General features: G+C 41.6%; 1 protein-coding gene across 1 annotated transcript; it reads left to right on the top strand.

The window, feature by feature from the left end:
• Nucleotides 1–12,942: 12,942 nt before the first annotated feature.
• Nucleotides 12,943–25,935, top strand: LOC120434756. The gene is made up of 7 exons (XM_039603091.1): nt 12,943–12,973; nt 20,444–20,485; nt 20,565–20,831; nt 20,913–21,152; nt 21,257–21,424; nt 24,756–24,878; nt 25,484–25,935. Exons 1-7 carry the CDS (start codon nt 12,943–12,945, stop codon nt 25,504–25,506), a joined length of 894 nt encoding a protein of 297 aa, XP_039459025.1. The 3' UTR covers nt 25,507–25,935.
• Nucleotides 25,936–26,950: the final 1,015 nt, after the last annotated feature.

Genomic DNA, 26,950 nt, shown 5'->3' with positions numbered 1-26,950 from the left:
GGTCTTTTGTGTAGACGATATTTCCTTTATTACGAACAAATTTTCCATTATATGGACAGAGTCAATAATCGTCCTGTGTCTCTCAGGAGTCTGGAGCTTCATTGATTTGTTTTCAGATCTAAATGTTTCCATCAGTCACTGTTTGGGTCCTTTCATCCTGAAAGGATCCTGAAACCTTGAATAGCTCGATGATGCAGAGACTTCAGGAAATTAGAAAGTTTCCTGAAAGAAAGAAAACCATGTGACTATAACATCAGAGTTTCTTTAAATGACCTCTGACTTTCAGTGACCTCTGTCCTCATGTTGCAGGTGTGTGTGTGCTGCTGCTGTCTGCACTGACTGTTTCTGCAGGTGAGTAGATGCAGTGCACCATGGTCCAGGACAAACACTGAGTGTAAACACTGATAGAAACTGTCCGTCTGTCCTCCAGTCTCTCTGACCGTCAGTCCAAACCTGCAGCAGTTCTTCACAGGAGCCTCAGTGTCTCTGACATGTGAAGGTCAGCTGGGCTCTGATGGATGGACGGTGAAGAGGGACACAGGAAGTGGGACTGAGTCATGTGGAGCAGGTGGGCGGGGCTTTGGGAGGTTAACTGGTTCATCCTGTTTGTTTGATGAGTTCAACCCAATCAGTGGAGTTTACTGGTGTGAAGGTGAAGCTGGAGAGAAGAGTGAAGAAGTCAACATCACTGTATCAGGTAATGAAGTCATTCATTTAATCATCAGACTAACTGCACACTGTTATACCACCTCTACATCACTCTGTGTGTCTTTTCTTCAGATAAAGAAGTGATCCTGGAGATCCCTGCACTTCCTGTGAGGACAGGAAGTGATGTCACACTATGCTGTAAGAAGAAAACTGGTGGCCCAGTCGCAGCTTATTTCCACTTTAATGGACGTCCTGTTAGACCTAAAACAGAGAAAAACATCACCATTAACATGCAGCAGTCTGATGAAGGTCTCTACTGGTGTGCTAATGATGAGTTTGGATCATCTCCTCAGAGCTTTCTGAGGGTCAGAGGTCAGATCAATGACATCACTTCCAGTTGAAGCCAATCTGCTGAGCTGATAATAAACTGACTGACCCAGCTTCATCATCTCTCCTGCAGGTTCTGTGACACCAATCTCTGTTACAACAACAGAAAGAGCAACAACAACAACAACAACCACCACTACCATCACCACTCATATCTCCCATCCTTCTCCTCCTTCCTCCTCCTCCTCCATCGTTCCAGTCATTGCAGCTGTGGTTTTTCTGGGTCTACTGGATCTGGTTCTGGTTGTAGTTCTGATGAAATGGTGGAGACAAACAGGTATGAAGTGTGTCAACGTCTTCAGAGCTTGTGATGAAACATTGCAATAATACCAAAACACTTCTTTGTCTCATCCTGTAACATATGATATTGAAATGTCTGCTTTTATATTTGTGTCTCATTGTGTGACTCAAGGAAACATTATTTACATGAAAAATACAAAATATTCACCTTAGATATATGTAGGAGTTCACTGATTGGCTCTAGAGGCCCAAACTTCAACCTATCACATCATTGTACAAATGAAATCATTCTATTGTTCATGTTTTAACATTTAGCCAAAAATTTCCTTCACATGTAAATTTATTAAAATGTTAAAGAAATGTTTGTATTATAAATGTATGTCAGGTAAATGATATTTCTCACAGTAATATCTCTTGTGTGTTTCATGGTGAGCGTATTATACTCACATACCAGGGTGTACAGGAGAAAAGTGGTGAGCTGTCTGACATCACAATAAGAAACATGTAGGTTTGAATCTGTTGGTTGTCCCGGGAGTTTAAAATGATGTGTACGAGGTTAAAGTGAGCATAGTTTAACTTAATTAATCAAAATCATTGATCCTGAGTCTTTTGAATCAGTCTTATATTCTTTGTTCTTGTCTCTTGTCATTGCTGCAGGAAGAACTCTGCCATCACTTCAGAGGAAAGCCGTCTATGAGGGTCTCACCTTAAAAAAAAACAGCCAATAAGATTTCAATCATCCAGTCACATGTTGTTTTTTCCAGTCTGAGGACAAACACTGCAGGTAAACACTCAGTTTTTATCTAACAAGCTGGTAAAAGATAAAATAAGTGAAAATAAAAGTTAATGTTTACACATCATTTATTTTCACTGTGATCTCCGTTCCTCAAATTCCTGCCATTAATTAATGCTCCAGTCTTAAATATGGTAAACCTACTAATAATCTACTAATCATCTACACAGGCCTTCAAGTCTGAAGTAGTTAAACTGTTACTTAAAAAGCCATCTCTAGACCCAGTGGCTTTAGCTAGTTATAGTCCAAACTCTAACCTTCCTTTTTATATCTGTAGCCCGGATGGGAATTTGGGAGTAGATACTCATAATTCCCATGGACGCAAACGCCACAGTGACATAAGGTGTTCACAGTTAATTTTATGTGATGTAACTGTACCCTGAATGTAATTTGCCCTGTAATATGTCACAAGGTAAATACAGGTAATTAGAGCAATGAAACTATTATGTTAATCATAAAGTATTATTTTTTGGTATGTAACTCTGAAGGGAGTTAAAATATTGTTCAGAGTTCTAATTTTCGGGAGGCCCATGAAGGTAGCAGAGGACGGGACCTGTGTATTTGTTGTAATGGAGGAGGAGAAGAGAAGGCTAAAGGTTAGCCCGGACTGCTTGGCTGCGCCACGGAGGCAGCCGCTATGGACTGTCGGAGAGCTGGACAGTATGGCAAGCCATTCTTAATCAAACGGGTTAGAAAAGTGGCGATTTTTGGCACTAATGGCTTGCCATAGTACAGTGACTGGCTAACGCGCTGTGGAGACAGCATCGGGTCGCGGAGAGTGGATTTAGTTTGGGACTGGTGAACGACGACCTACCAAGCAACTGAACTGTAAGTCAGACTTTTGTGCTCTTACTGGGGAGAAGAGGATTTTTCTCCATCGTCCGGCGTGAGCAGCAAACAGGCCTGCAACCAGTGTGAATGTGAGTGTGTGTGGGGCCCATGTGTGAATATTGTATGTTTAGTGGATTTATATAACGTGTTTTGGAGTGTATATTAGTGAGTCACTTACCAAAAGGTGATAACATAAGTTGGGTTGTTTAATATAATTTCAAAGGGAATTATTTCATTTATACAGTGTATTTCATTTGGTTAAGGAATTGGAATATCATTTGAGTTTAAAAAAGGGATGTGTTGTACAGTATTTGTCCCTGCCCTCACGTTCAGTAAACGTTTCGTTTGTGTTAAAGAGTTGTCTGGGGTCGTTTCTTTACTACTGGTTAAGTTTAACTTGCAGGCCAGGGTTTACTGGTAGTTTCCCTGATTCCTGTCTATACCAGAACCATTTGTGGTATCTAGGCTGTAACGAACCTAACACCCCGCCTAGGGGGTCTGAACTGAGGTAAGTGGGTTTAGACTCAGTATAACGCTACATATCAAAAGTTCTTCACACATGTTGATGCATGCTCAACCATCCAGGTAAGTAAACTCTAAATGATTGATTCTTTTCACCTGGACGTGGGGTTTTCAGTGGGAGAAACGTCCAAGTGACTTTTTCAGTCTCAAAGTTGCGGCTGACGATGAACAGAATCAACCTTCACACGTTCTCTCGGTTTAAAAAGAGGTCAATGATAGCCTGGGACACCTGATGTTCTGCACCAATCACATCCCACGTATAGTTCTTATTCAAGCCTTCAGTGTTGTGCAACATATTGGTGACACACATAATGTGACAGATCCTGTCTTAACAATAAAAATCCCTAACTCACAGCGGGGTGGGGGTGCAGGTACATACTCTGCAGTGTTTACTGCCGCTCTCCTTTCTTTCCCTCTTTTCTCTCCTCTCATCTCCTCTCTCTCATTTTCAGGTGTGTCAGAAGAAAGTAACTGATGGGCTGTCCAACCTCTTTTTAAAGGAAACAACAAACAGCAAGCAGTCATTTAAAATGAGTGTAGAAACTGACAGATGAACTTTCAGTTAATTTCTTTGTTTAATTAAAATTTGTTTAAATAAAACTCTTGTTAATGAGTCTTCTGTTGTTTTTCTCATTGGCCTTATATCAGCAGGTTTAATACCAAGCATATGACTTTCTAAAAAACTGATTTATGAGTTTTCAGGTCTTACATTTGGTTGTAGCACAAACTAAAAGAAGTTTTTAAACTTCAGCATAAACTTTCGTGATAAGAGGTCATTAGAATTTCAAAGCACCAGTCTAGCATAAAGCTAAAGTTCCCAAATGAAAGCCTTGCAGATTCACAACAACATATATAATATTTTAATAATAGTATAACCTTTATTTAAAAAAAAAAACTTTAATCACTTCTATATCCACGAGGCAGCCAGTCAAATGTTCTCTATTTGAACCTCTGAGAGTCTGACAGTTCTTTGAACGAGCTGGAGGCAGAGATGGGCTTTGGCTGAAAAGTGAGGAGGATGTTTTCAAGATGTGCTTAAAAGATAAATAAATATAACTGCTGTATATATATATAATATATATCTATATTGGGTGTTCAGTTATAAAATGTTCTTCAATGATTTTGAGGGTTTTTTTGTTGCTATTGATTTGCGGCTGCTTAATGACAGTCGACTGGGGTAGTACATCCTAGCGGGAGGGGCTATGAGCTCACATGGCTTGTAGCTGTGCCAGAGAGCAAGCTTGGTGAGCTAGTGGGGAATATCTCCTTCTGCAGTAGCCTTAAAAAAAAAAGACTATTGTTCGTTCTCCTGCCAGACGCCTCGCTGCTGTGCTGTCTTGTTGTCGTGCTGTCTCGCTGGTGCCATTAAAGGTTTGGTGGCTGCCATTCATTCCTCCTGACCACGAGTATTTGGACCGAAGTACTCACACACACGCCCGCACTCAGTGCCATACACTCTCTTTATTTTGCTGGCCAGCTAACACCCTTGTTTTTTTTGCATTCACAAAGACTATCCAAAGACATTTTGGTCACTGTCAAATAGACACTCTCTGATTACAGACTGAGGAGGTTGTGTTACAATCCAAGGACTGAAAAAGACTCTTTACATGATATATTTACTTGTCTCCTGGCTAAGATTTCTGATCCCTCCATAAATGAACGATACAAAAGTAATAGCCTATAATTAATTTATCTGTAACATTTATATTATATAATTTATTGTGTTCTGTATATGTTACTACAGTGTGATTTCGGAAATACATAAATATACGGACAACAGGCTCTTCCGCAGCGTCAAAAAACAACGTTTAGGCAGATCTATAGTATTCAATAAGAGGACCCTGCACGTCAATTCTCGACGCGCCGGGTACCCCCCTGCACGTTGATAAGTGAAGCAGAGGGAGCCTGACCATGCGTCACACATTTGACAAGTTAGGAGTGAGAATGAGTATGATGAGTATTATCAGTTGGAAGTTTTCATTGACTGAGCTGATACTTCTTTTAAAATTAAGTCTGTTCAGTGATGGGTCTAGATTGGTCTGGACAATTCTACTACAACAGCAAACAGCATTGGACACAAAGCAGAACACTTTGATCTGCACGAGGGAGAGAACTATGACAAACGCCGTTCCTTTGCTTGACCCCAGTCGCTCTCGTCTGCTCCCTCGTAACACAGCTCTTTATTGTGGTTACATGACTATGCATAAGTTTATTAGCATATGATGTTTTACATAGGTATACATATGGGGGAGGGGGTTTACTTTTCTGAAAAGGCAGTGTGTAATAAGACACACTCATCAGTCCAGGGTTTTTTTCCCCAAAAGTCTTGAGGATCATTAAAATGTTTTCTGCCAAAACTGAGACAAGCGTTTATATTCATTTTGCTGACTAGTGGTTTTCATCTTGGAACTCTGCCATGCAGGCTGGTGTGCCCCAGTCCCTTCCTTAAAGTGTAGTCGTGAGAAAGGGACTTTAATTTTAACTGCAGGACATTTTGAAAACATCAAAACATCTTTAAAACTTCTTTAACTAGCTTTACCCATTATAACAAATATTTGCTCTTAATGTTTTGCATAGTTAAATAAAAATGACTTATTTGATAAACTGTTATTTTTTCTATCTCTGTTTGAACTAAAAGCTGATCCTAAACTAAGCAGAGAAGTCAAACTGATTGATCAGCCATCAGAGGAGTCGGATCAATGGAGCTGCTTCTGTTCCTGATGTCCCCTGTTTGATCCTGGACCTGAACTCTCCCTGCAGAGGAGACACAAGACAGTCATACACACACACACACACACACACACACACACACACACACACACACAACAAGAGAAAACTTATATTTTTATACTGACCTTTGACCTTTAGTAGCACGGTGGTCTTTCTTGAAATACTTTTTTCTTTGCTGCAGACATTACAGATGTATCTCCCACTGTGTCTCTCTGTGGGGTATTTCAGGGTCAGACTGAGGTCTCCAGTTTTCAGCAGGTCTTCATTCATCTTCGTTCGGTCTCTGTAAACCTGGTGCTGTTTGTCAGGCTGGTCAGAGCCGTTCATATACAGGTGAACCAACACTGATGGTACAGGGTCAATGCGTCTCCACACCACTTTAGCATCTTCAGGCAGGTTTCCTGTGGTTTTGAAGGGCAGCCAGATAGACTCCGCCCCCTCCTCCACCTCCAGCACACAGTCTAAGAGGACAACAAACACAACATGAGCTGTACAGACAGCAGTGAATCTAGAAAACACCTTATTAAGCTTCTTTATAGATACTGCAGTCTGATATTTATATTTAATTTTTGTTATTATTATTTTTTTAAACAAATACACTGTAACAAATATTTCATAGGTATTTGTACTGACTTATCACTTTGAGCAGAACTGTTTTCTTTCTCTTGATCCTTTTGCTCTCAACTCTGCAGATGTACTTTCCCGTGTCTCTGTCTGTGGGGTGTTTCAGGGTCAGACTGAGGTCACCAGTTTTAAGTGAGTCGTCTCTCATTTCATTTCGCTCTCTGAAAAGCTGGTCTCGTGCATCAGGCTGGTCAGAGCCGATAAGATATTTGTGAACCGTCTTCGGTGGTTCAGGTTCGTAGCGCCACCACTCCACATCAGCATCTTCAGGCAGGTTTTGTGTGGTTTTGAAGGGCAGCTGGGCAGACTCCGCCCCCTCCTCCACCTCCACCTGACAGACTGAGAGGACAACAAACACAACATGACACAGCAGCAGTTTTATTAAATGATTCCAAAGAGAACCTTAATATTCAATTTTAGGCTCAAACTATGATATTTGTCTTTGCTTGTGTTGATTTCCTAAAGTTACATGAAACATACAACAATAATTTAATTAAGAATTAATGTATTTTATTGGTTGTTCTTCTTTTCTTTTGAATTTTTGCCTTAAGTCCACTTTAGTCTCATTTATTTTGATTAGGTTTGCACACAAAGAAAGAATTAAATAATTTTTAATGGTAGTTTAATTTTAACAAAGTGAGACAAATTATCAAGATAAAATCCAGAAAATGAACAATACACAAAAGTTGTAAATTAATCTGTATATCATAGAGTGAAATACATATTTGGACCCTTAAACTTACCCAAAACTACAATCTGTGTGTTCATGTAACACACAGATCGCAATCAATCAAATCAATGAAGTACAGATACCTGATCTCAACTCATTTTGTGTATAAAGTAGGCATGTCTACACTATTTACTTACAGTATTACTTTTAGTGTATTGCAGATAATAACTTTAAAAAGCCATAAATACTATACCTTTCTATGTTGGTAACTCTTTACATTGCAAAATGTAATATGCGTCCCAAGGGCGTAGATTTGGTTTTGGCATTGGTGGGGACGGATGATTCAACCACCGAACCCTGCCCTGTTTCTTTTTCTTTGTATTTGTCTTTGTTTCTTGATAACAGAAGGAGAAATATACTTGCCTACATATGCTGTTCTACCTGCTTTTAAACCATTTAAGATTACAATTCATACTGTACAGTTAACGTTGTCACTGGTTTCCACTAAACCTTTACTGTGGTCTCTGTGGTCGAGTCACTGTTTGAAAAATGGGACAGTCACAGTGTCAGACAGCCGTGGCACTGATCCTGCAGCTTAAACAGACCACTGCATTGGAAGAATGTGATTGGTACATGGTGTGAGTCAATTCAGGTTATGAATGGCACGATGCAGCAGGAGCTGTCCACCTGTCATGAAGTCTGAAAATAATTTTGGGAAATTTGCTTTGTTCTTTATCCGTGTGTGTTTGGTGAAAAATAAAGTTGACAAGCACAAATCGCTCAGAGAGAGATCATAGAGAGAAAGAAAGGTTAGGCCACCTTTTGGATTCCACACGACACACGAGGAGCTGATGAAGATGCAGAGTCACCAAAGTGAAGGGAGAAAGTTCTCCTGTGTGAAATGCAGCAGTCACATGTAAAAGCACATAAATGGTAAAGTCACCTGAGTCAGTAGCTGTTTTTTCCCAGAGTCAAGCGTTCATTTACCCACATCAAAACAGGTGCTGCTCGTGTGGTTAACTGCTGAGAGAAGCTGAAGTCTCTGTATGACAGAGCTTCCTTGTTGACACCAGTGGGAAATGATTCAAAGATAAAACAACCGGTGTCATAAACCATGAAGTGTTTTATGTGTTTAAGTTCAGTTTAACTGCTATTTGAATGTTGTGGACTGTTTCCCGCCATTAAGAAAGAAAAGATAAACAGTGTCTGACTGCAGAGTCCAGAGAGTGCATGTCAACAGACACTGAACATGAGAGTATGCTGAACTGGATCAAATTGATACTGAGAATGAAATAACATGATCTCATCAATTACAGTGAACTAAGAATGATGATGATGAGTAAAAACAAGAGGAAGACCCACAAACTCATCGCTCAATCGCCTGTCTTGTCAAGGTCAGCTCTTCATCAAACTTCACTCAGCAGTTCCACCCCAACAACGCCGTGTGGTTCACTCAAATTTTCCCATCTGGGCTCATCAGAGACTCAGTTATCCAATTTCCCTGCATTCTTTCTTTCTTTCTGGTTGTTTCTCTTCTCCTATTATGATCCCAGAACCCGTCTCTCTGCCCCTTCCTCCTCCCAGAGTGCCCTGCCTTCCCCTGCACCCTTTCCAGTTCCCAGATTGGTGGTGGCTGTTGTCCAGCCAGTCCTAGTCCCGGTACCTCCCGCTCCTACTCCCAGGGTGAGGCCAGCCGAGGCCCAGTCCACTTTTGCACCCAGCAGCGCTGGCGTCCAGCTAGTTCGTGCCTGTCGCTCCTCGTAGGGTGAGGGCGGCCAGGACACAACCCATCCTTGTACTCGTACTAGTTCCTTGGATTGGGATGGCTGCTGTTCAGCCAATCCCGGCACCCGTATCTGTTCCAAGCACTTAACATGAGTTCTGGTTCCAGCACACAGAGCAGACTATGTGCCCTGTGCCATCCCAGCTGACGCCTCCGTAGTCTGCTGCAAGCAGACTTTGTCTCCACCATCTCGTCCTGCTTCGTCTCTGCTAGATGTTTCTGCACTATTTGGTCCTGCTCCACCTGACCCAGAGGTCTGCAAAAAGCCATGACATGGCTGACCACCTACTAAAAAATGCTGCTGCTAGCCCTCTGCCAAGCTGTCTCCATTGCCGCTGGCTGGAAGTGGGGTGAAGACAGCTGATGCCAACAGGCTGAAAAAACTGATTAGAAAGGCTGGTTCTGTCCTGGGTGTCAGACTTGAGAACCTGGAGGAGGTGTCTGAGAGGAGAATGCTAAAAAAGCTTCTTTCTATCATGGACAACCCCTCCCACCCCATGCACGCCCCCATGATGGACCATCGGAGCAAACGCAGCAAAAGACTCATTGCCCTGAAATGCAGAACTGACTGCCACAGTAAATCCTTTGTACCGGTGGCAATAAGACTGTATAACTCTTCCTCACTCTGTAGGTGATTCTCCTGAGACTATTACCAATGTTATTCTGTTCCCTCCCAGACCGTGCAATATTACCCAAGAGTACTTATTGAATATTTGTTTCATCCCCCCATCATATGCTGCTACTCCCTTTATTCTATTGCACAATACTTTGTCACTTTCTAGAACCGCCTGCACTGATAGTTAAGTTATTTATTCACCAGGATATAGTTATGTATATTACTTTGTTAGAGTTATCCGATACTATGTCTTGCACTATCCTACTGTATATTACTGTACACTACTATTCTTATTGTATATATTGTATATCTTATATCTATTTCATCTGTTCCTCTGTCTCTCCTGCTGCTTTGAGCATGTCCATGACAAAAGAATTTCCCTCAGGATAAATAAAGTTGTTCTTATTCTTCTTATTCTTATTCTTATTCTACCTGCTAAGCTGTCTAAAATGTCCCATCACTGGCCATGCGCCCAGCCTCTAGATCATGACTGATCATTGATTAATAATCAATGATCCTTGATCAGTGGTCTTTCATCAGTAGTTGATGAGCAATGGTCATGACAATTTGCATATTAATGAGTAAGGAACTGACCTCATAGCCGATTGTTATTCAGTGGAACGGTGCAAAGGTACTTTTATAAGGTCGGGGAAACCTGTAGTCAGCCGAGACTGTAGAAGTCACTTGGATGAGGGACAAAACGTTTTTCCCAATGAAAATGCTACGTCTAGATGAACAGAATCAACTTTTGGGGATTTTCTTAGTAGTTTCTTAGCAGCTATTTGACCATAAACCATTGATTCTGTTTTGCTGGGTTAACCTGATGATTTAAAATAATTCTTGACATTGAATATTTTGAATGTAAATGATCAAAGAGCATAGATTTTACTATTTGGACCTTCTGAGCATCATTCTGCTTTTTAGGGTGACCTCAGCCCTTTGGGAAACTCCATAACTCTCTGTGTAAAATAAGTGTTTTCTTTCATGGCAGTTTTTCATTTGTGAAACAAATCAATTCTGTTGTAAAAGCCAGCTTCTTCCAGCTCAGGGCCCTTGCAAATATTAAGAACATTTTGTCATCTGCTGGCTTTGTTATTCATGCATTTACTTCATCCAGGCTTCATTACTGTAATAGTCTTTCGTTTTGTTATCAGGCAGGCTCTGCTCTCTCATCTTTAGCTTGTTCAGAATACTGCAGCCCAACCCTTGATGTTTACACTGGCTTCCAGTACATCCTAGAATAGATTTTAAGACCTTATTGCTTGTTTTTACATCTCTAAATTGATTAGTTCCCTTATATCTCTCTGATATTTTAACTAAAAATACTCCAAAATTTAGGTCAGCTAATAAGGTGCTTCAAATTGTTCCTAGAAGTAGACTAAAACACAAAGGAGACTGGGCCTTTAAACTGTGACTGAGTGTTTTAGCTTTTGGGTCTACTCTTCTATTCGTGTGTGTGTGTGTGTGTGTGTGTGTGTGTGTGTGTTTATCATATTTTAAGTGAGCTCAGCCTTAAATATGTGCAGTAGGTACATCTTTCTGGACAAAAAGTACTTTTACTTTTGATGCTTATTATATTGATATCTATCCATCCATCCATCCATCCATCCATCCATCCATCTTCATCCGAATGCCGAACCTCTCCCCAGCCACCTCCTCCAGCTTGTCTGGGGGAACACCAAGGCGTTCCCAGGCCAGCCAAGAGATAAAATCTCTCCAGGTCTGCCCTGGGGCCTCACTCAGGAGGCATCCTTATCAACTGGCTCCTTTCGATGTGGAGGAACACTGGCTATACTCTTAGGCCCTCCTGGTTGGCTGAACCCCTCACCCTATCTCTAAGGAAGTGGCCAGCCACCCTTCTGAGGAAGCCCATTTCTGCCACTTTTATCCGCTATCTTGTTCTTTCGGTCACTACCCACAGCTCATGACCATAGGTGAGGGTAGAGACGTAGATTGATGGGTAAATTGAGAGCTTCGCTTTTACACTCATTTCTCTCTTCACCATGACTGATACAGCGTCTGCATCACTGCTGCCGCAGCACCGATCCATCTATCAAACTTAAACTCTTCCACTTGGGGCAGGAGCTCGTCCCTGACCCCGGGTGGGCACTCCACCCTTTTCCGACTGAGGACCATGGCCTCAGATTTGGAGCTGCTGATTCTCATTCCCAACGCTTCACACTCGGCTGCAAACTGTTCCAGTGCAATCTGGGGTCCACCACCCAATGAAGCAAACAGAACCACATCATCTGTGAGGTGTCACAGTCTCATAGGTGAGACTATGAGACCACCTAAGCCAAACCTTCTGCCACTTGGCTATGGCTGGAAATTCTGTACATAAAAATTAGGAACAGAATCAGTGACAAAGTGTGGACCAAACTCTTGCAACGGTTGTCTAAGAATTGAATGACCCATAGCAATGGGCCAGACACCCCATACTGAAGCACCTCCCACAGTACCCCCAAGGGATACGGTCGAATTCCCTCACTAAGTCCATAAAACAGATGTAGACTGGTTAGGCAAACTGGTTAGGCGGCCAAACCCTCCAGCCCGCCGCCTCTCACCAAGAGCAATTCCAGACTGAGACAGAGTCCAGCCTCTCTCTAGGACAATGGTTCCAAAGCCCAAGCCATGCGTTGAGGTGAGCCCGACTACATGATAAGGTGTTTATTTCGTGTTCTCTATTGCTTTCCCCTCCATGGTATTCATTTGATATTAATGCACCTTTCTGTGTAGTGAGGTGTTTTCATAGTTTCACTGTTGCTTTTATTGAAGCAACAAAAGGTTCACTGTCATGCAGTGTTTGGACTGAGACATTGTATTATTTTGTATTGATTTACTCTTCCTTTTTCATATAAAAAGGCAATGAGCTGTCACGTTAGGAAAAGACTCTGTATTATTTACTAAATGAAAAAAACAAACTCTACTGTTATTAACTAATGTTTCTTTTGAGTTTCCATAAGCGCATCTAATGCAGTTCATCACAGCACTGCATCAGCCTTGCAGCAAAGATGCAGCAGCATGATGAGCTCGTGATGTTAACAGGGAAGTAGTGAAGCTGAAGGTGTCACTCTGCCATCAGTCGTCATCCCAACAACATGAAGACTTCGTTTGTGTCTTTGCTCCTAGGTGAGTCGAACTCATTCATTCATATCCATTAATTTATAGCATCTTTCACACACTAAAGAAAGAACAGATAGTTTTATCAGTTGGAAGTTTACATTGACTGAGCTGATACTTCCTTTAAAATGAAGTCTGTCCAGTTCGTCTCATTTAGGTGACCAGAATTTTTCTTTGGTCTTTTTGGTTTCATTCGATAGTTAACCATGAAGTAGGACAAACACTGAGACAAGATTTTATTTTCTTATAATGATTTTCACACTTTAAACTCACTCGCATTAAGAGGCACCAAATGATGAAAGTGATTTTCAAACATGCTGGATGAAACCGTATTTTTACTCTAATTAAAATGTCTCTCTTGAAAACTGAAAACCTATCAGTGGTTTATTCTGGACTAATGCAGCAATGTCCACAATGTAATCTGGACTGACTCTGTGAGTTGAAGCTTCATGCCCAGTTAGCGTCTGTAACATGATGACTGAACATGAAGAACATACAGATGGCCTCTTTTCATCAAACGTTTTCAGTCAGGAAACCACAGCTGCTTGTTGCGCGTAGCAGATTCTTCTGATTATATCTCTGCTGTTATGTACAGAACACATTATTTCCTCTAACACCAGATTTTCCATTATGTGGACTGAATCTAATAAACTACTGCAAGATGTCTTTGGACTTTAGAGTCAAGTTTTCCTCATCTTTGTTATTTTTCTGATTATGAGAAAGTGGTGGGACTGAAACATAACTTAAACTAGGGCTGGGCCATATCATACTGTTCACGGTAATACCGGTATAATGTTGGGCAACGATAAGAAAATGATATATCGCGATAGAATATTGGTAAAACGTGCATGCGCATTGCCTTTGTTTTCATACACACATGGCAGAAAAAGCATGACGGCGACGGAGAATGAGAAGGGCGAAAGTGGATCGTTGAATCAAACGGATGAACCAGAATTGGTTTGTAAAAATGCTGCAACTTCAGTGGTGTGGAACTGGTTTAGCTTTCGTCCGTCAGATACACAACAAAGCACTATTTTTGGCAGAGCATGCTAGCGGGCCGTCGTTATTACCGTGTGTAACCCAGGGTTAAAAACGGGATTAAAAGCATAAATATTAATACTCTTTTGATTAAAATACTAATTTCATAACGGTAATAAATATTGATAAAAAGAACTTAAATATAATAAATACTGATAAAAAGCATGTAAACATAAGTTTAATTAATATGTACGTATGTATATGTAATATATAAATGGTGTGGGGGCAGGACTTAGTCCTGTGGAGTGTGTTTGTTAGATCCACTGAGCGACCAATCATTGGCCGGTCTGACCCTTCCCCAGTCTGTGTGCGCTGCTCAGACACCTGTGTGTGCCTGCGTGTGCCAGTCAGAAACGCCAGAGACATAGACGGTGAAAGATTCGGTTACCCGTGCGGTGAAGAAGCTAGCTGGATAGTAAAAGTCCTGTTTTCGGTGGAAATAATAAGAGTGATACTGTATTCCAGAGGCCGTGAGCCAGCGTGATCACTGTGAAGCCCCGTGTAGCATTTGTTGCTTCACATGGTAAGTCCCAGGCAGTGCACGTGCGCTAGCATAGCATGCTACTTGCTTGCGCTAGCTCAATGCTAACTTCCGCTAGCCATTTTGCAATGAAAGTGCCTTTTTCGAGGCTACAGCCATTAGCACTGAGTCTGCTGCACTTTATACGAAATGTTCTTTAAAGGTTCATGTCATATTACTGTGGTATTGATGTATAATGTATGGTTTTGTGCGAAGTTGTTATGTTAGCACATGTTCACTTTTCTCATGGTGCTAATTATAGTTCTGCACACTGAGTGTTAGCAACGTGAAATTAAGTGCCTTCACCTGCACTTTACTTAGCTGAAACTTGATAAGTCTCAAGCCAATGTGTGTTTTAATGCACTGCTGAGCTATTTTGTATTATTTTAAATGTGTGTTTCCTATGCACTTTTTGCCCTTGAAATTAGAATAATTTGTTGTACAACATAGAATATTTTGAAAGAAATTTAGAACCACTACAAGCAACTCTTAGTAGTAATAAGTTATAGACATGATAGCTAAATGTTGAACTACTGTGTTCTGGCCTGGTCCCCAGGTCAGGTTTTTTTTCCTTTGCTTATTTGGATTGGATTGGTTTTGAGGACCTGAGAAGAATCGAGGATCCCTTTTCCAGTACTGGATGGCGAGCCCAGCCCAAAGAGCCGGATGAACTGGTAGATTGTAACCCGACTGGTTACAAACACACTGAGTGACTATTGAACATTGACTGACTGAAATTGACTTTAAAAAAGGACACAAAAGACAATATATCCTTGGGCCGACCATTTGTGGGGTTTATTTTATTTTATTTTGTTTTCAAAAGCGCGCTCTACTTTTGTTAAATGTGCACAACCTGCTAAATTTTAATAATTGCTAATAAATGCAATTGTGTTTTCTACACCTGCTGTGTACAAGTCCTCTGTTGTCATACACCCTTGGCTCCTACGAATCTAGAACCTGTCTGATCTGGCCCATATTTCCCTTCTGTCCTCGTACTGTGGTTAAAGGTAACTACACTGCCCGTACTACATGCAAAGAAGGCAAGAAGTAGCACTAACAGGTCTTACATGCCCACTACTAGTATTGCACCACCAGTGTTACATAAGTTACACGTGTTTTTTGGAAAATACGGCACACTTAAAATCAATCCTTTGATTTTTCTGAAAATCGACAGTGCCCCTTATAATCCCGTGTGCCTTATGTATGAATTCTGGTTGTGTTTACTGACCTCGAAACGATTTTATGTACACGGCGCTCAAAAATCTGTCAAATGTTTTAGTACGACTTTGCTAAGCTACGAAGCCGCACAGCTTGATGGATTGTCGGAGCATTACGGCTACCGTAGGCAGGCGCCTCGCGGAGTGATACGTACTGTGCTTCAACATAATATTACCGTGTTGTGTGTGTATAACCTCTTTTTAAGTTTTGTGGATATTATACGTGGTTATGCTGAGAATATGTCGGCCAATTTCCACTGGAAATGCCTTTTGGTTAAACTGTCAGCGAGGAATTTGCACTGTTACATTTTTATATGACTTTAATGCACATAAAAAACAGATGGGTTTTTTTTTTGCACTAATAAAGTTGAGTTGTAAAGCATTTTGTCTAGTAGTGGTACAACGGATCACGGTTGATCCGAAATCCAAACCGATCCCACTCGACGGTTCGGTATGTACGTGATCCGAAGATTCGAAAAAGAAAAAAAAAGTATGCGTATGGTGCGCGTGGTCAGTCTGTCAAGCGGTAGTTATGGTCAGCGCTAGCGGTCCAAGTAGCGGAGCAGAGGAGTTTGCGGCATTTAAGCAGCCCTTTGCTGCCCAGTCCGACCAGGCTAAAGCTATTACTAAAGCTACTGGGGTGTTTAGCTGCAGACGGGAGGCCGTCGTCTGTTGTGCAAAACAAGGGGTTTAAACTGTGATGAACGTGCTTGCGCCACGCTATGATATCTCGTTGCGCGTCCACTTCAGTGTGACAAGATCGTTCCAAGCATGTATGAGCAGGAGAAGTTTAAAGTTATGGCTGAACTGTCCCAGGCATCTTCTGTTGCTCTAACTACAAATGGGTGGAGCTCCAGGGCAACGGAAAGCCACGTGACCGTGACCGCTCGTTATATCACAGCGGAGTGGTAGCTACAAAGCCCTGCACTGCCCTATAGATTACATTAGATTAGATGAAACTTTATTTATCCCTCAGGTGGGTTCAAACTGAAATTCAGTTTCCAGTAGCACAGCACCGACAGAAGTTGCAGAATGTGAGCAGAAATATACCATATATACACATTTATAAATACAGAGAATACAAAAGGGATAAATAGAATAAATAGGAATAAAAATACAAGGGAACTGCACATTTCAAGTATTGTGAGTCTATTACACTGCTGGATATTAACAAAAGCTTTTGCACAGTGAAAAGGCACTACAGCTACTTGTTCCCCCCTCCTCTGTCCCCGTTTCCCCTCCAGCGAGGAGTTAAACAGTTTGATGGCGTGTGGGACAAAGGACTTTTTAAGTCTGCTGGTCCTTGACTTTGGGAGAAGCAACCTGTCACTGAACAGACTCCTCTGGTTGTTTATGGCCGTGTGCAGAGGATGCAGAGGCTGCCCAGCATGGTCCATAATGTCCATATTGCACCTTAATTTGTTTTTATATAAGTGCGTGGAATGAGTCTTCAGTTGAATGTTTTTTAATAGGCAAAAAATACTTAAATAAGTAAACGGCGAGTAGAATTTGTCTTTTTTTTTTCTATTTTTGCTGATCCGAAAATTGATCCGATCCGTGACTTTAAAACTGTGATCCGATCCGAACCGTGAGATTTTTGATCCGTTGCACCACTATTGTCTAGTGTCAATTTTATCATTATCGCAAATTTTCAAATGTATATTGTGATAAATATTTTTGATTATATCGCCCTGCTCTAACTTAAGCCTGCAAATAAAAGTTAAATGGAACTCTTTATGGAGGTGGGCTTTTCACGTGCATGCTGTAGTCATGCACAGTTCCATACAACCCCATTATGTGCAACGTTGTGACTGATGATTGACCCACTAAGGCAAGATTGTACAGTCGCTGCAGCACAGTCTGTCCCTCTCTTTCTGCAATTTGCACAATCACAGGTGTGATCATACCTGCTGAAATCTATTTTCAACTTTGCAGTTTTGTTAACATTATACAAGGTTGCTATCACACTCATCTCTGTCAAATCATTGGTGCAGGTGTCCTTACTGTTGTGACTTACAGGTGGTGAAAATCGCTAGCTGGGCCCACGTCCTCATTTTAGGTTTGACAGCTTTTTTATTATATAAAAGTGAATGGCTTAAACATGAATCTAGCTGCAATTTGAGGAGGGCCTCGGAGGGGACTGGCGGCAGCTTCTGGGCCAGGCAGATCTTCATGTACTAATGAGAAGTGAAAGAATTGAAAAAGGGGAGGGAGGGAAGGTAGACCCCAAAATAATACCTACAGAGAAAAACTCAACAATCATATGATTCTATTAAAAGGGAGAAAAAAATTTCCTTTAAATGGGAGAAACCTCCAGCAGAACCAGGCTCAGGGAGGGGTGGCCATCTACCACAACCATTTGGGGTGAGAAAAGGAAAACAGAACAAAATACATGTGCAGAGAAAGAGAACGCCAAGTGACATTGACATCTAAAGGAGTGGAATATAACTGGTAGACAGGCTAGTGAAGATGAGCAGGCCATGGCCTCAGGAAGGTGGTTGAGGATTCCATTGAGTGGAGTGGAGCTAGGAAAATGGTGAGAAAATGGAATGGGGGGAGAAGGGATCAAAGGAAATTTAGGACAACAAAAGACCTTAATAGATAAATGTGGGGAACCCTCAATCAGGTAGCAAAGTTGGTTGACTCTGAACTGAAGCTATGACAGTGATGCATGCAGAGATTTTCAGACTTGAGGTAATGGCTTGACGGCTCGTAAAAGTTTGTCTTGGAGTAGAAGATGGAGAGGGGGCATCTGGCTGGCTACTTTGGGTAAGGTAGCAATAACTACTGTGCCGATTTCTAAAATTAACAGAGGCGATGGTAAGCAGCTTTGGAAGGGTTGGGTGAATTGAAAGACTGACCTTCCATAATGATAATCCAAAAATCCGGCAGACAGCCTAGTAGAATTACTCAGAGAAGATGATAATCACATTTTGGGTCCTGTTAGAACCGTGGGTCGGCTTGGAGAGCTCAATGTGGAAAAACAAGCGTCCCAGTGGTAGAAAAATTTGCTACTGTGTTTGTGAAGGAGGGATAGAGGGAAGAGAACCTGGCATCTCTGTGCCTAAAAGCATGCTGCTGTCATGGTCCTGGGTCGGTGACCCAGCGTTTTTGAGTTTATTGTTGTTGTTTTCTAGTTTCTTCTGATTTTGTATTAGTTGTTAGGGTTTGGATCTTGTGTTTAGTGCTTTATTTTTCCTACCTGTGTTCTCTCCCCTGCACTGTTCGTGCCCCTGCTGCTTTTCGCAGTGATAGATGAAGAAAAAGTGGCAACTCGGTGGTAGGAAGCTTGCTACATTTTGCTAATGACGGACAGAGATGAACCTGCATTCCTGTTGCCAAACTTGCTTGTGCACTTTGCGGAAGAAGAGATAGAAAACTTTTAAGCTGGCATTCCTGTGCCTACCAGAGATAAACAGGAATGGAGGAGCAGCAGAGCATGGAACTAGAGACTGATTTTCAGCTGTACATTAAATGGTGTTAGGAGGAAAGTGCACAGAACTGAGCTTGCCCCTGCTACCTGGCGCTGATGGGTGGGTGGAACTATAAAGTACACAGTATCCTTTGCTGTTGGAGCTGCAATTTTGACTTTGGATTGACATTCAGAAGTGCAAGGTTAAGAAGCTGTTGAAACTGGGCCAGTCTAAATCCTTAATGAAAGGATACCTGGGAGACCTTATGGATGCGTGGGTATGAAGTGGCTTCTGGGTTCAGCACTGACTTCCATCTACTTCCTGGTGGGTGACCTTGCTGGCTGCCGGTTGGCAAGAAAATTACTAGAACATTTCCTGGGTCAGTCCACATCATTTGGTCTCTCTGAAGCACCGCGATGACGTTCAGTGTGTTTGAGTTTCTTGGATTCCCTAAAGGGAAAGCAATGAAGCCGAGCTGAGTAGTTCTTCATCTGATGTACTGACGGACGAGAGGGTGATCGTAAGCAAATGGGAGGCAGAGTAAAAGTATGTTACTCTTGTGTGATGAGCTGTGTTGAAGACCTTCTCGAAAGGTGTTCGCACAAGCACAAACGGAAATGAGAACAAACCATGTTCGCACAAAAATGAGAATGAAGACACTTGTAGAACTAGATAGATAAGACTTAGACTGGTTTGTTTGAAGTTGTGTTCCTGCTCCTGAAATTCAGATACTTTATGTCTAATTAATGGATGCTGATGGAAAACTCTGTTTTTTGTTTAAAAAATAACAGATATGAATAACTGCCCATTGCTTCAGAGGATTGCGAGCATATTTTTTCAGTTTGCACTGTTTAGTTATAAGACATATTTTGACTGAGAACACTGACTGTTCATCCTCTGCCAGCTGAGGCTGAGATGATGGAGTGGAGTCAGATAAAACGTAATACCTACTTTTAAGTTTTTTTCTTGACCTTTTCACTCTGACCATCTATAATTTTCCCCAGAACATTTCTTTAACCTTAGAATATCAATAAATCTTGGGATATGGCTGTCCATGATGGATTCACCAGACCAATCCTTGAAATCTAGGGAGACAGAGGACGCATTTGTGGGCTACATTTGAAGAAGCCTTCGAATTTGAACAGCCTTCATCGCCTCACTTTGACATAATCGGCCTACAAATGCGGACTCTGAATTTGGAAACAGCCAAAGACTATGTGACTGTAACATTAAACTAACAGTGTCTTTAAATGACCTCTGACCTTTAGTGACCTCTGACCTCCTGTTGCAGGTGTGTGTGTGCTGCTGCTGTCTGCACTGACTGTTTCTGCAGGTGAGTAGATGCAGTGCACCATGGTCCAGGACAAACACTGAGTGTAAACACTGATAGAAACTGTCCGTCTGTCCTCCAGTCTCTCTGACCGTCAGTCCAAACCTGCAGCAGTTCTTCACAGGAGCCTCAGTGTCTCTGACATGTGAAGGTCAGCTGGGCTCTGATGGATGGACGGTGAAGAGGGACACAGGAAGTGGGACTGAGTCATGTGGAGCAGGTGGGAGGGGCTTCGGGAGGTTCAGTGGTTCATCCTGTTTGTTTGATGAGTTCAAGCCAGTCAGTGGAGTTTACTGGTGTGAAGGTGAAGCTGGAGAGAAGAGTGAAGAAGTCAACATCACTGTATCAGGTAATGAAGTCTTTCATTTCATCATCAGACTAACAGCACACTGTTATACCACCTCTACATCACTCTGTGTCTTTTCTTCAGGTAAAGATGTGATCCTGGAGATCCCTGCACTTCCTGTGAGAACAGGAAGTGATGTCACACTATGCTGTAAGAAGAAAACTGGTGGCACAGCCGCAGCTTATTTCTTCTTTAATGGACGTCCTTTAAGACCTAAATCAGAGAAAAACATCACCATTAACGTGCAGCAGTCTGATGAAGGTCTCTACTGGTGTGCGAATGATGAGTTTGGATCATCTCCTCAGAGCTTTCTGAGGGTCAGAGGTCAGAACACTGACATCACTTCTTGTTTAAAGCCAATCTGCTGAGCTGATGATAAACTGACTGACCCAGCTTTATCATGTCTCCTGCGGGTTTTCCAATCACAGATTCTATTACAACAGCAGCAACCATCACCACTCACATCTCCCATTCTACTCCTCTTCCGCCTTCCTCCTCCTCCTCCTCCATCGTTCCAGTCATTGCAGCTGTGGTTTTTCTGGGTCTACTGGATCTGATTCTGGTTGTAGTTCTGATGAAATGGTGGAGACAAACAGGTATGAAGTGTGTCAACGTCTTCAGAGCTTGTGATGAAACATTGCAATAACACCAAAACACCTTTTTGTCTCATCCTGTAACATATGATATTGAAATGTCTGCTTTAATACTTGTGTCTTATTGTGTGATTCAAGGAAACATTATTTACATGAAACATACAAAATATCCACCTTAGATATATGTAGAAGGTCACTGACTGGCTCTAGAGGCCCAAACTTCAGCCTATCACATGTTAGCAGACATGAAATGCTTCTATCGTTTTATCTTCAGGGGCATTTAGCCAAAGATTTCCTTCACACTGTGGAGGTAAACAGACAACATGGAGCTCTTAGTTCTCACTGCTGCTTTATTCCTCTTCTCTAGTGGTGTGTGAATCATGAACGAATCGTTCAATACTCGAGAATCACTTTACTAACTCATGAATCATGATTCACAAGCCCAACTGACTCACTGACTCATCCCTGTTGCTGTTAGCAAACTAATTCCATTAGTAGAAATATATCTAGCTTATACTTAAAATTGTGGGGAAAAAAACAACAGCCAGTCCATCCATTCGCTTCCGCTTATCCTTTCCAGGGTCGCGGGGGGCGCTGGAGCCTATCCCAGCTATCATAGGGCGAGAGGCGGGGTACACCCTGGACAGGTCGCCAGTCTGTCGCAGGGCCAACACACAGGGACAGACAACCATTCACGCTCACATTCACTCACACATTCACACCTAGTGACAATTTGGATTATCCAATTAACCTATGAGGGGACAACAGCCAGTTTCTTAACAAAAACATTTCTGCTCTGAACTGGAAGAAAAAACCCTGAGTAGAAGCTCACATCAAGACAATAGCTCCTCGGTTCACAGCAGCATCGCTCAGCTAGCATGCTAACAGCACATTTGAGTTACTCACCCCCTCCCTTGCTGTGCTGAATCATAGCATAAGTGAATCACTCACTCACTCACTCCCTCCTGGCTCACAGCTGCTTCTTCTTCTTCTTGGTTGGTAACCAATTTTAGGGCGCATTACCGCCCCCTGGCTCACAGCTCAGTGGACATTTAGATGAGAAAATATAATATATATTTGACACATTTGAGGAAAATACTAATAAAATAAAAATAAATAAAATAAAATAAATGTTCCCTTTAGAAATCTTTTTTTGCTCTTTTTTGCTAGTTGTAGTTCTTTTTCTTTTTCAATCACTCATCTTAGCAGTAGGATTTACATGAAAAGCGAAACAAATTAAGTTTGAGTGAAAATGTACATTTTTTGCACTCTCTGGTCAACTGACTCAGTGACTCAAATGACTCAAAAAACCCGATTCACTTTGGTGAGTGACTCATTAAAACTCGATTCAGTCAAAAGAATCGAATTACCCATCAGTACTCTTCTCACATCGACTCAACACACTTCTTCAACACTGGGTGTGAGTGGAGCCTTCTAGTGGTCTGCCACAACACCTAAATTTGTTAAAATGTTTAAGAAATTTTCTTATTATCAATGTATGTTAAATATATGATATTTCTCAGGGTTATATCTCTTGTGTGTTTCATGGTGAGCGTATTATCCTCACATACCAGTGTGTACAGGAGAACAGTGGTAAGCAGTGTGACATCACAATAAGAAGCATGTGGGTTTGAATCTGCTGGTTGTCTGGTGTGTTTAAAATGATGTTTACGAGGTTAAAGTGAGCGTAGTTTCACTAAGTCTTCTGAATCACCTCTGTGAAGTTCACCACTTCACAATCCTGTTCAGCTCCAGCTGGACTCTACAGAAGTATAGAGCTGCCACCCAGGCAAAAAAAAGAAAAAAAATAGAGCTGTATCACATTATATTGTGAAAACTTCTTTATTTTTCTAGCAATTTCTAACAACATACTATGATGTTATTACAATATGCATAACTATCATGTCATAACAAAATCTCCCCATGCCCCAATCCAAGCATAAAATAGAACTTAACTAATTCCAATAAATGAGCCATTGTCTCAAACTCTGATCTGCACTGTCATCCACTTCACTATGTTTTAAGGTAAACATATATATCATGTTCGAAAAATAAAAGATATTTTATAACGTGAAAATGTTATTGTTATTGTTCAAGCAACATAATTATCACGTTCGTACAAAATAATATTTATATTGTAAAAACCTGAAAGTTTTTTTGTTATAACGTGATAGTTATGCATATTCAGTGGCAGGTTTTGATATGGGCGACACTGGTCATTGCCCAGGGCGGCATCGTGACATTGGCAAAAAAAAAAAAAAAAAAAAGTTGCTGCATTTTGGGGATTGTGTGAGCACCGATCAGTTTTCTATTGCCCATTTGTGGGGAGTAAAGGCGCCATCCGACTGCAAGGTGCGTCTGCTGCTTGCAGCACAGAGAGGAGAGGGGTGGGGCGGGGTGGCGGGGGATTCTCTGACTGGAGCGGCATCTAATAACCAGTTTGCGCAATAAAACAAAGTACAAACAAACCGGGGCAGCACGGTGGCACGGTGGTTAGCACTGTTGCCGCACAGCAAGAAGGTCCTGAGTTCAATTCCAACATCAGGCCGGGGTCTTTCTGTGTGGAGTTTGCATGTTCTCCCCGTGTTTGCGTGGGTTCTCTCCGGGTACTCCGGCTTCCTCCCACCGTCCAAAGACATGCAGCTTGTGGGGATAGGTTAATTGGATAAACCAAATTGCCACTAGGTGTGAATGTGCGAGCGAATGTGAGTGTGAATGGTTGTCTGTCCTTGTGTGTTGGCCCTGCGACAGACTGGCGACCTGTCCAGGGTGTACCCCGCCTCTCGCCCTATGACAGCTGGGATAGGCTCCAGCGCCCCCCGCGACCCTGAAAAGGAGAAGCGGAAGCGAATGGATGGATGGATGGACAAACAAACCAACAAACTAGAGCTGTCAACGTTAACGGCGTCATCACGATTAATGCAACTAAAAAAATTGAATGCAATTAATCCATCTGGAGCGCAGAATGGCTCAAAATCCCTGAAATGGCTCTGTCAACGCATTTCGGGCACTTTGTCCAAAGTTTGTCCTTTCTGCGCTCCAGAGCGGTTGATTGCATTAAAAATTGTAATCGCTTTATTCGTGATGACACCTTTAACATTGACAGCCCTACAACAAACACAAAAACTGAACACATTATGATACAGACTTATAATTTTGTGTTTTCTAAATTCTATCACACACACATACGTGAAAAGTGTGCGCGAGTGCCCTCTGTTTTCCTTGCGTGCTGCTGCTGTTCGCTTAGTTTAACCTCACAGTCGTCTTCAGCTCCAGCTGGTATCTGACCTTATTTGTCTTACATTCAAATCCTCATCTCTTCTCATTGCTGCAGGAAGAACTCTGCCATCAATTCTGAGTAAAGTCATCTATCAGGCTCTCATCTTCAGAGAGCCAGCAAATAAGAATTCAGTAATCCAGTCACATGTTTTCTCCAGTCTGTGGACAAACACTGCAGGTAAACACTCAGCTTGTATCTGTCAAGTTGGTAAAAGATAAGACGGGTGAAAATAAACATTTATATTTATATGTTATTTATTTTCACTGAAACCTCTGTTCCTCAAAATCCTGCCATTAATTAATGCTTCAGTCTTAAATATGATCAACCTATCTCTAATAATCATGTATGTACCACAGGCCTTCAGGTTTGAAGTAGTTAGACCTTTACTTAAAAAGCCATCTCTACACCCAGCAGCTTTAGGTAATCATAGGCCAATCTCCAACCTTCCTTTCATATCAAAAGTTCTTCGCACATGTTCCCCTGTTCAAAAAGAGATCATTGATATGGTTCTAACCTGCGCCACCCAATGTTCTGCATCAGTCACTTCCCACAGGTATTTCTTATGCAAACCTTCAATGTTTTGCAACTGCATTATTTAAGCTTTTGCATAAATAGTGTGAGAGGTACATGTGATAATATGTATGTTTGTGACTCTATTATTTTCTTGTTTTGAAGTAAAAAATCACTAACTTACAGTATGGTGGGGGTGTTATTACATGTCCTGCAGTGTTTGAGGTCTCTCCTTTCTTTCCTTCTTTTCTTCTCCTCTCTCTCATTTGCAGGTGTGACAGGAGAAAGTACCTGATGGACTGTCCTACCTCTCTTTAAAAGAAATTTATCTCTCTTTGCTTGAGATTAAAAAAAATGAATACAAAAAAATAAAACTGCTGCAATAAGAACTAAAACCATCAGCAGAAATACGTTTCCTTCATTTTTGTTTTTATTATTTTTTTAATGGCCTGTGCTTGTTTGTAAATAAACAAAATGTTTTTCACTGCTTCACTGGATTTTGAAATTCTTGACTAAAGAAAATCCCCAATAATGAAACCAATAACCAGAAGAAAAGAAGAATAAATCGATTTAATCCAATTTCACTGCAGGTGTAAACATTGCATGTGACAAAGGTTTGATTGAAAAAAAATCCTGATGAGATGTAAAGAAAAAGAAAAAAGAACATTATTGTGTGAAACTCTGGCAAATATCCAATCAGTTAATCACATGGCAGCAAACCAATGCATGAAGACTTCGGGCGTTTATCAATATGCGTACTTGTGCGTACTTGCGTTCTCGTGTACTCGTGATACGTCATCAGTCGGAGACCAAGTACTGTTCCAATTGGGCACGCATCACGCCGAGAACGCGAAAAGTCCCGGATGTGTTCTCGATCCGCCCATTTTATCGAGCATGCATCGGTGTAGACTTGGGACAGCTATATATCCCAGAATGCATTTCGTCCAAAACTCAACAGCGGACTCCCGGCACATCGTTCCCCCCCCCTCCCCTCCCCGCCCGCTCGCGGTCTTCTCACTACTCAGGTTAAAGAAACTCCAGCAGCTGTCTATAGTATTGAGTGTCCACTAGAATAGAAATAAAAGCGTTCTAACATCTCACCTGCTTGTTTTTATTAAGGTATGTACACGTATGTACATGTACACTATTTGTATTAATAGAGGTTTCACTACTGAGGTTAAAATGATATATAAGTCACTTAGATCACTTCTAAATGTTAGTGTTTGGTTTATTTCAGTGTTTTATTTGTTCCTGAGTAAACCGGTTTGGCTGTGATTAAAGTTAAGCTTCATAACATGTTACTCACAGTTAAATTAGGAGGGGACGGCAGTAAAAACTCCGGACCTGTGACATCATCACATACGCTGGTACAAATCACGAGTCCGTGCTCACGTGCATTTGAGAATTGAGAGACGGCCCACGAGTCCGTGCTTGCGTTCTCGGCGGTACGTGCTCCCGTGCGTTCTCGGCGAGTACGTACTCACCGAGAACGCGAGTACGTACTCGCGTACTTGGGCATTGATAAACGGCCTTCATCTGTGTCTCTGAGTCAAACACTGAAGTCCTTCACTCATCTATCACAGACAGACACACTAACAGAGTTTGACCTCTCACTGACTGACTGTAGAATCAAATCTGTTCAGGTCTGTCCACAGTTTCATGTGTTGTTCAGGCGAGAGGAAGAGTTCGCTCATCTTCTTTTGTGTTTTGCTTTTATTTGATATTTGTTTGTCATGTTG

This window comes from Oreochromis aureus, linkage group 3 (assembly GCF_013358895.1).
Source record: "Oreochromis aureus strain Israel breed Guangdong linkage group 3, ZZ_aureus, whole genome shotgun sequence".
Taxonomy (NCBI): Eukaryota; Metazoa; Chordata; class Actinopteri; order Cichliformes; family Cichlidae; genus Oreochromis; species Oreochromis aureus.
The sequence above is the reverse complement of the archived record's forward strand: the minus strand, read 5'-3'. Positions and strand labels throughout refer to the sequence as shown.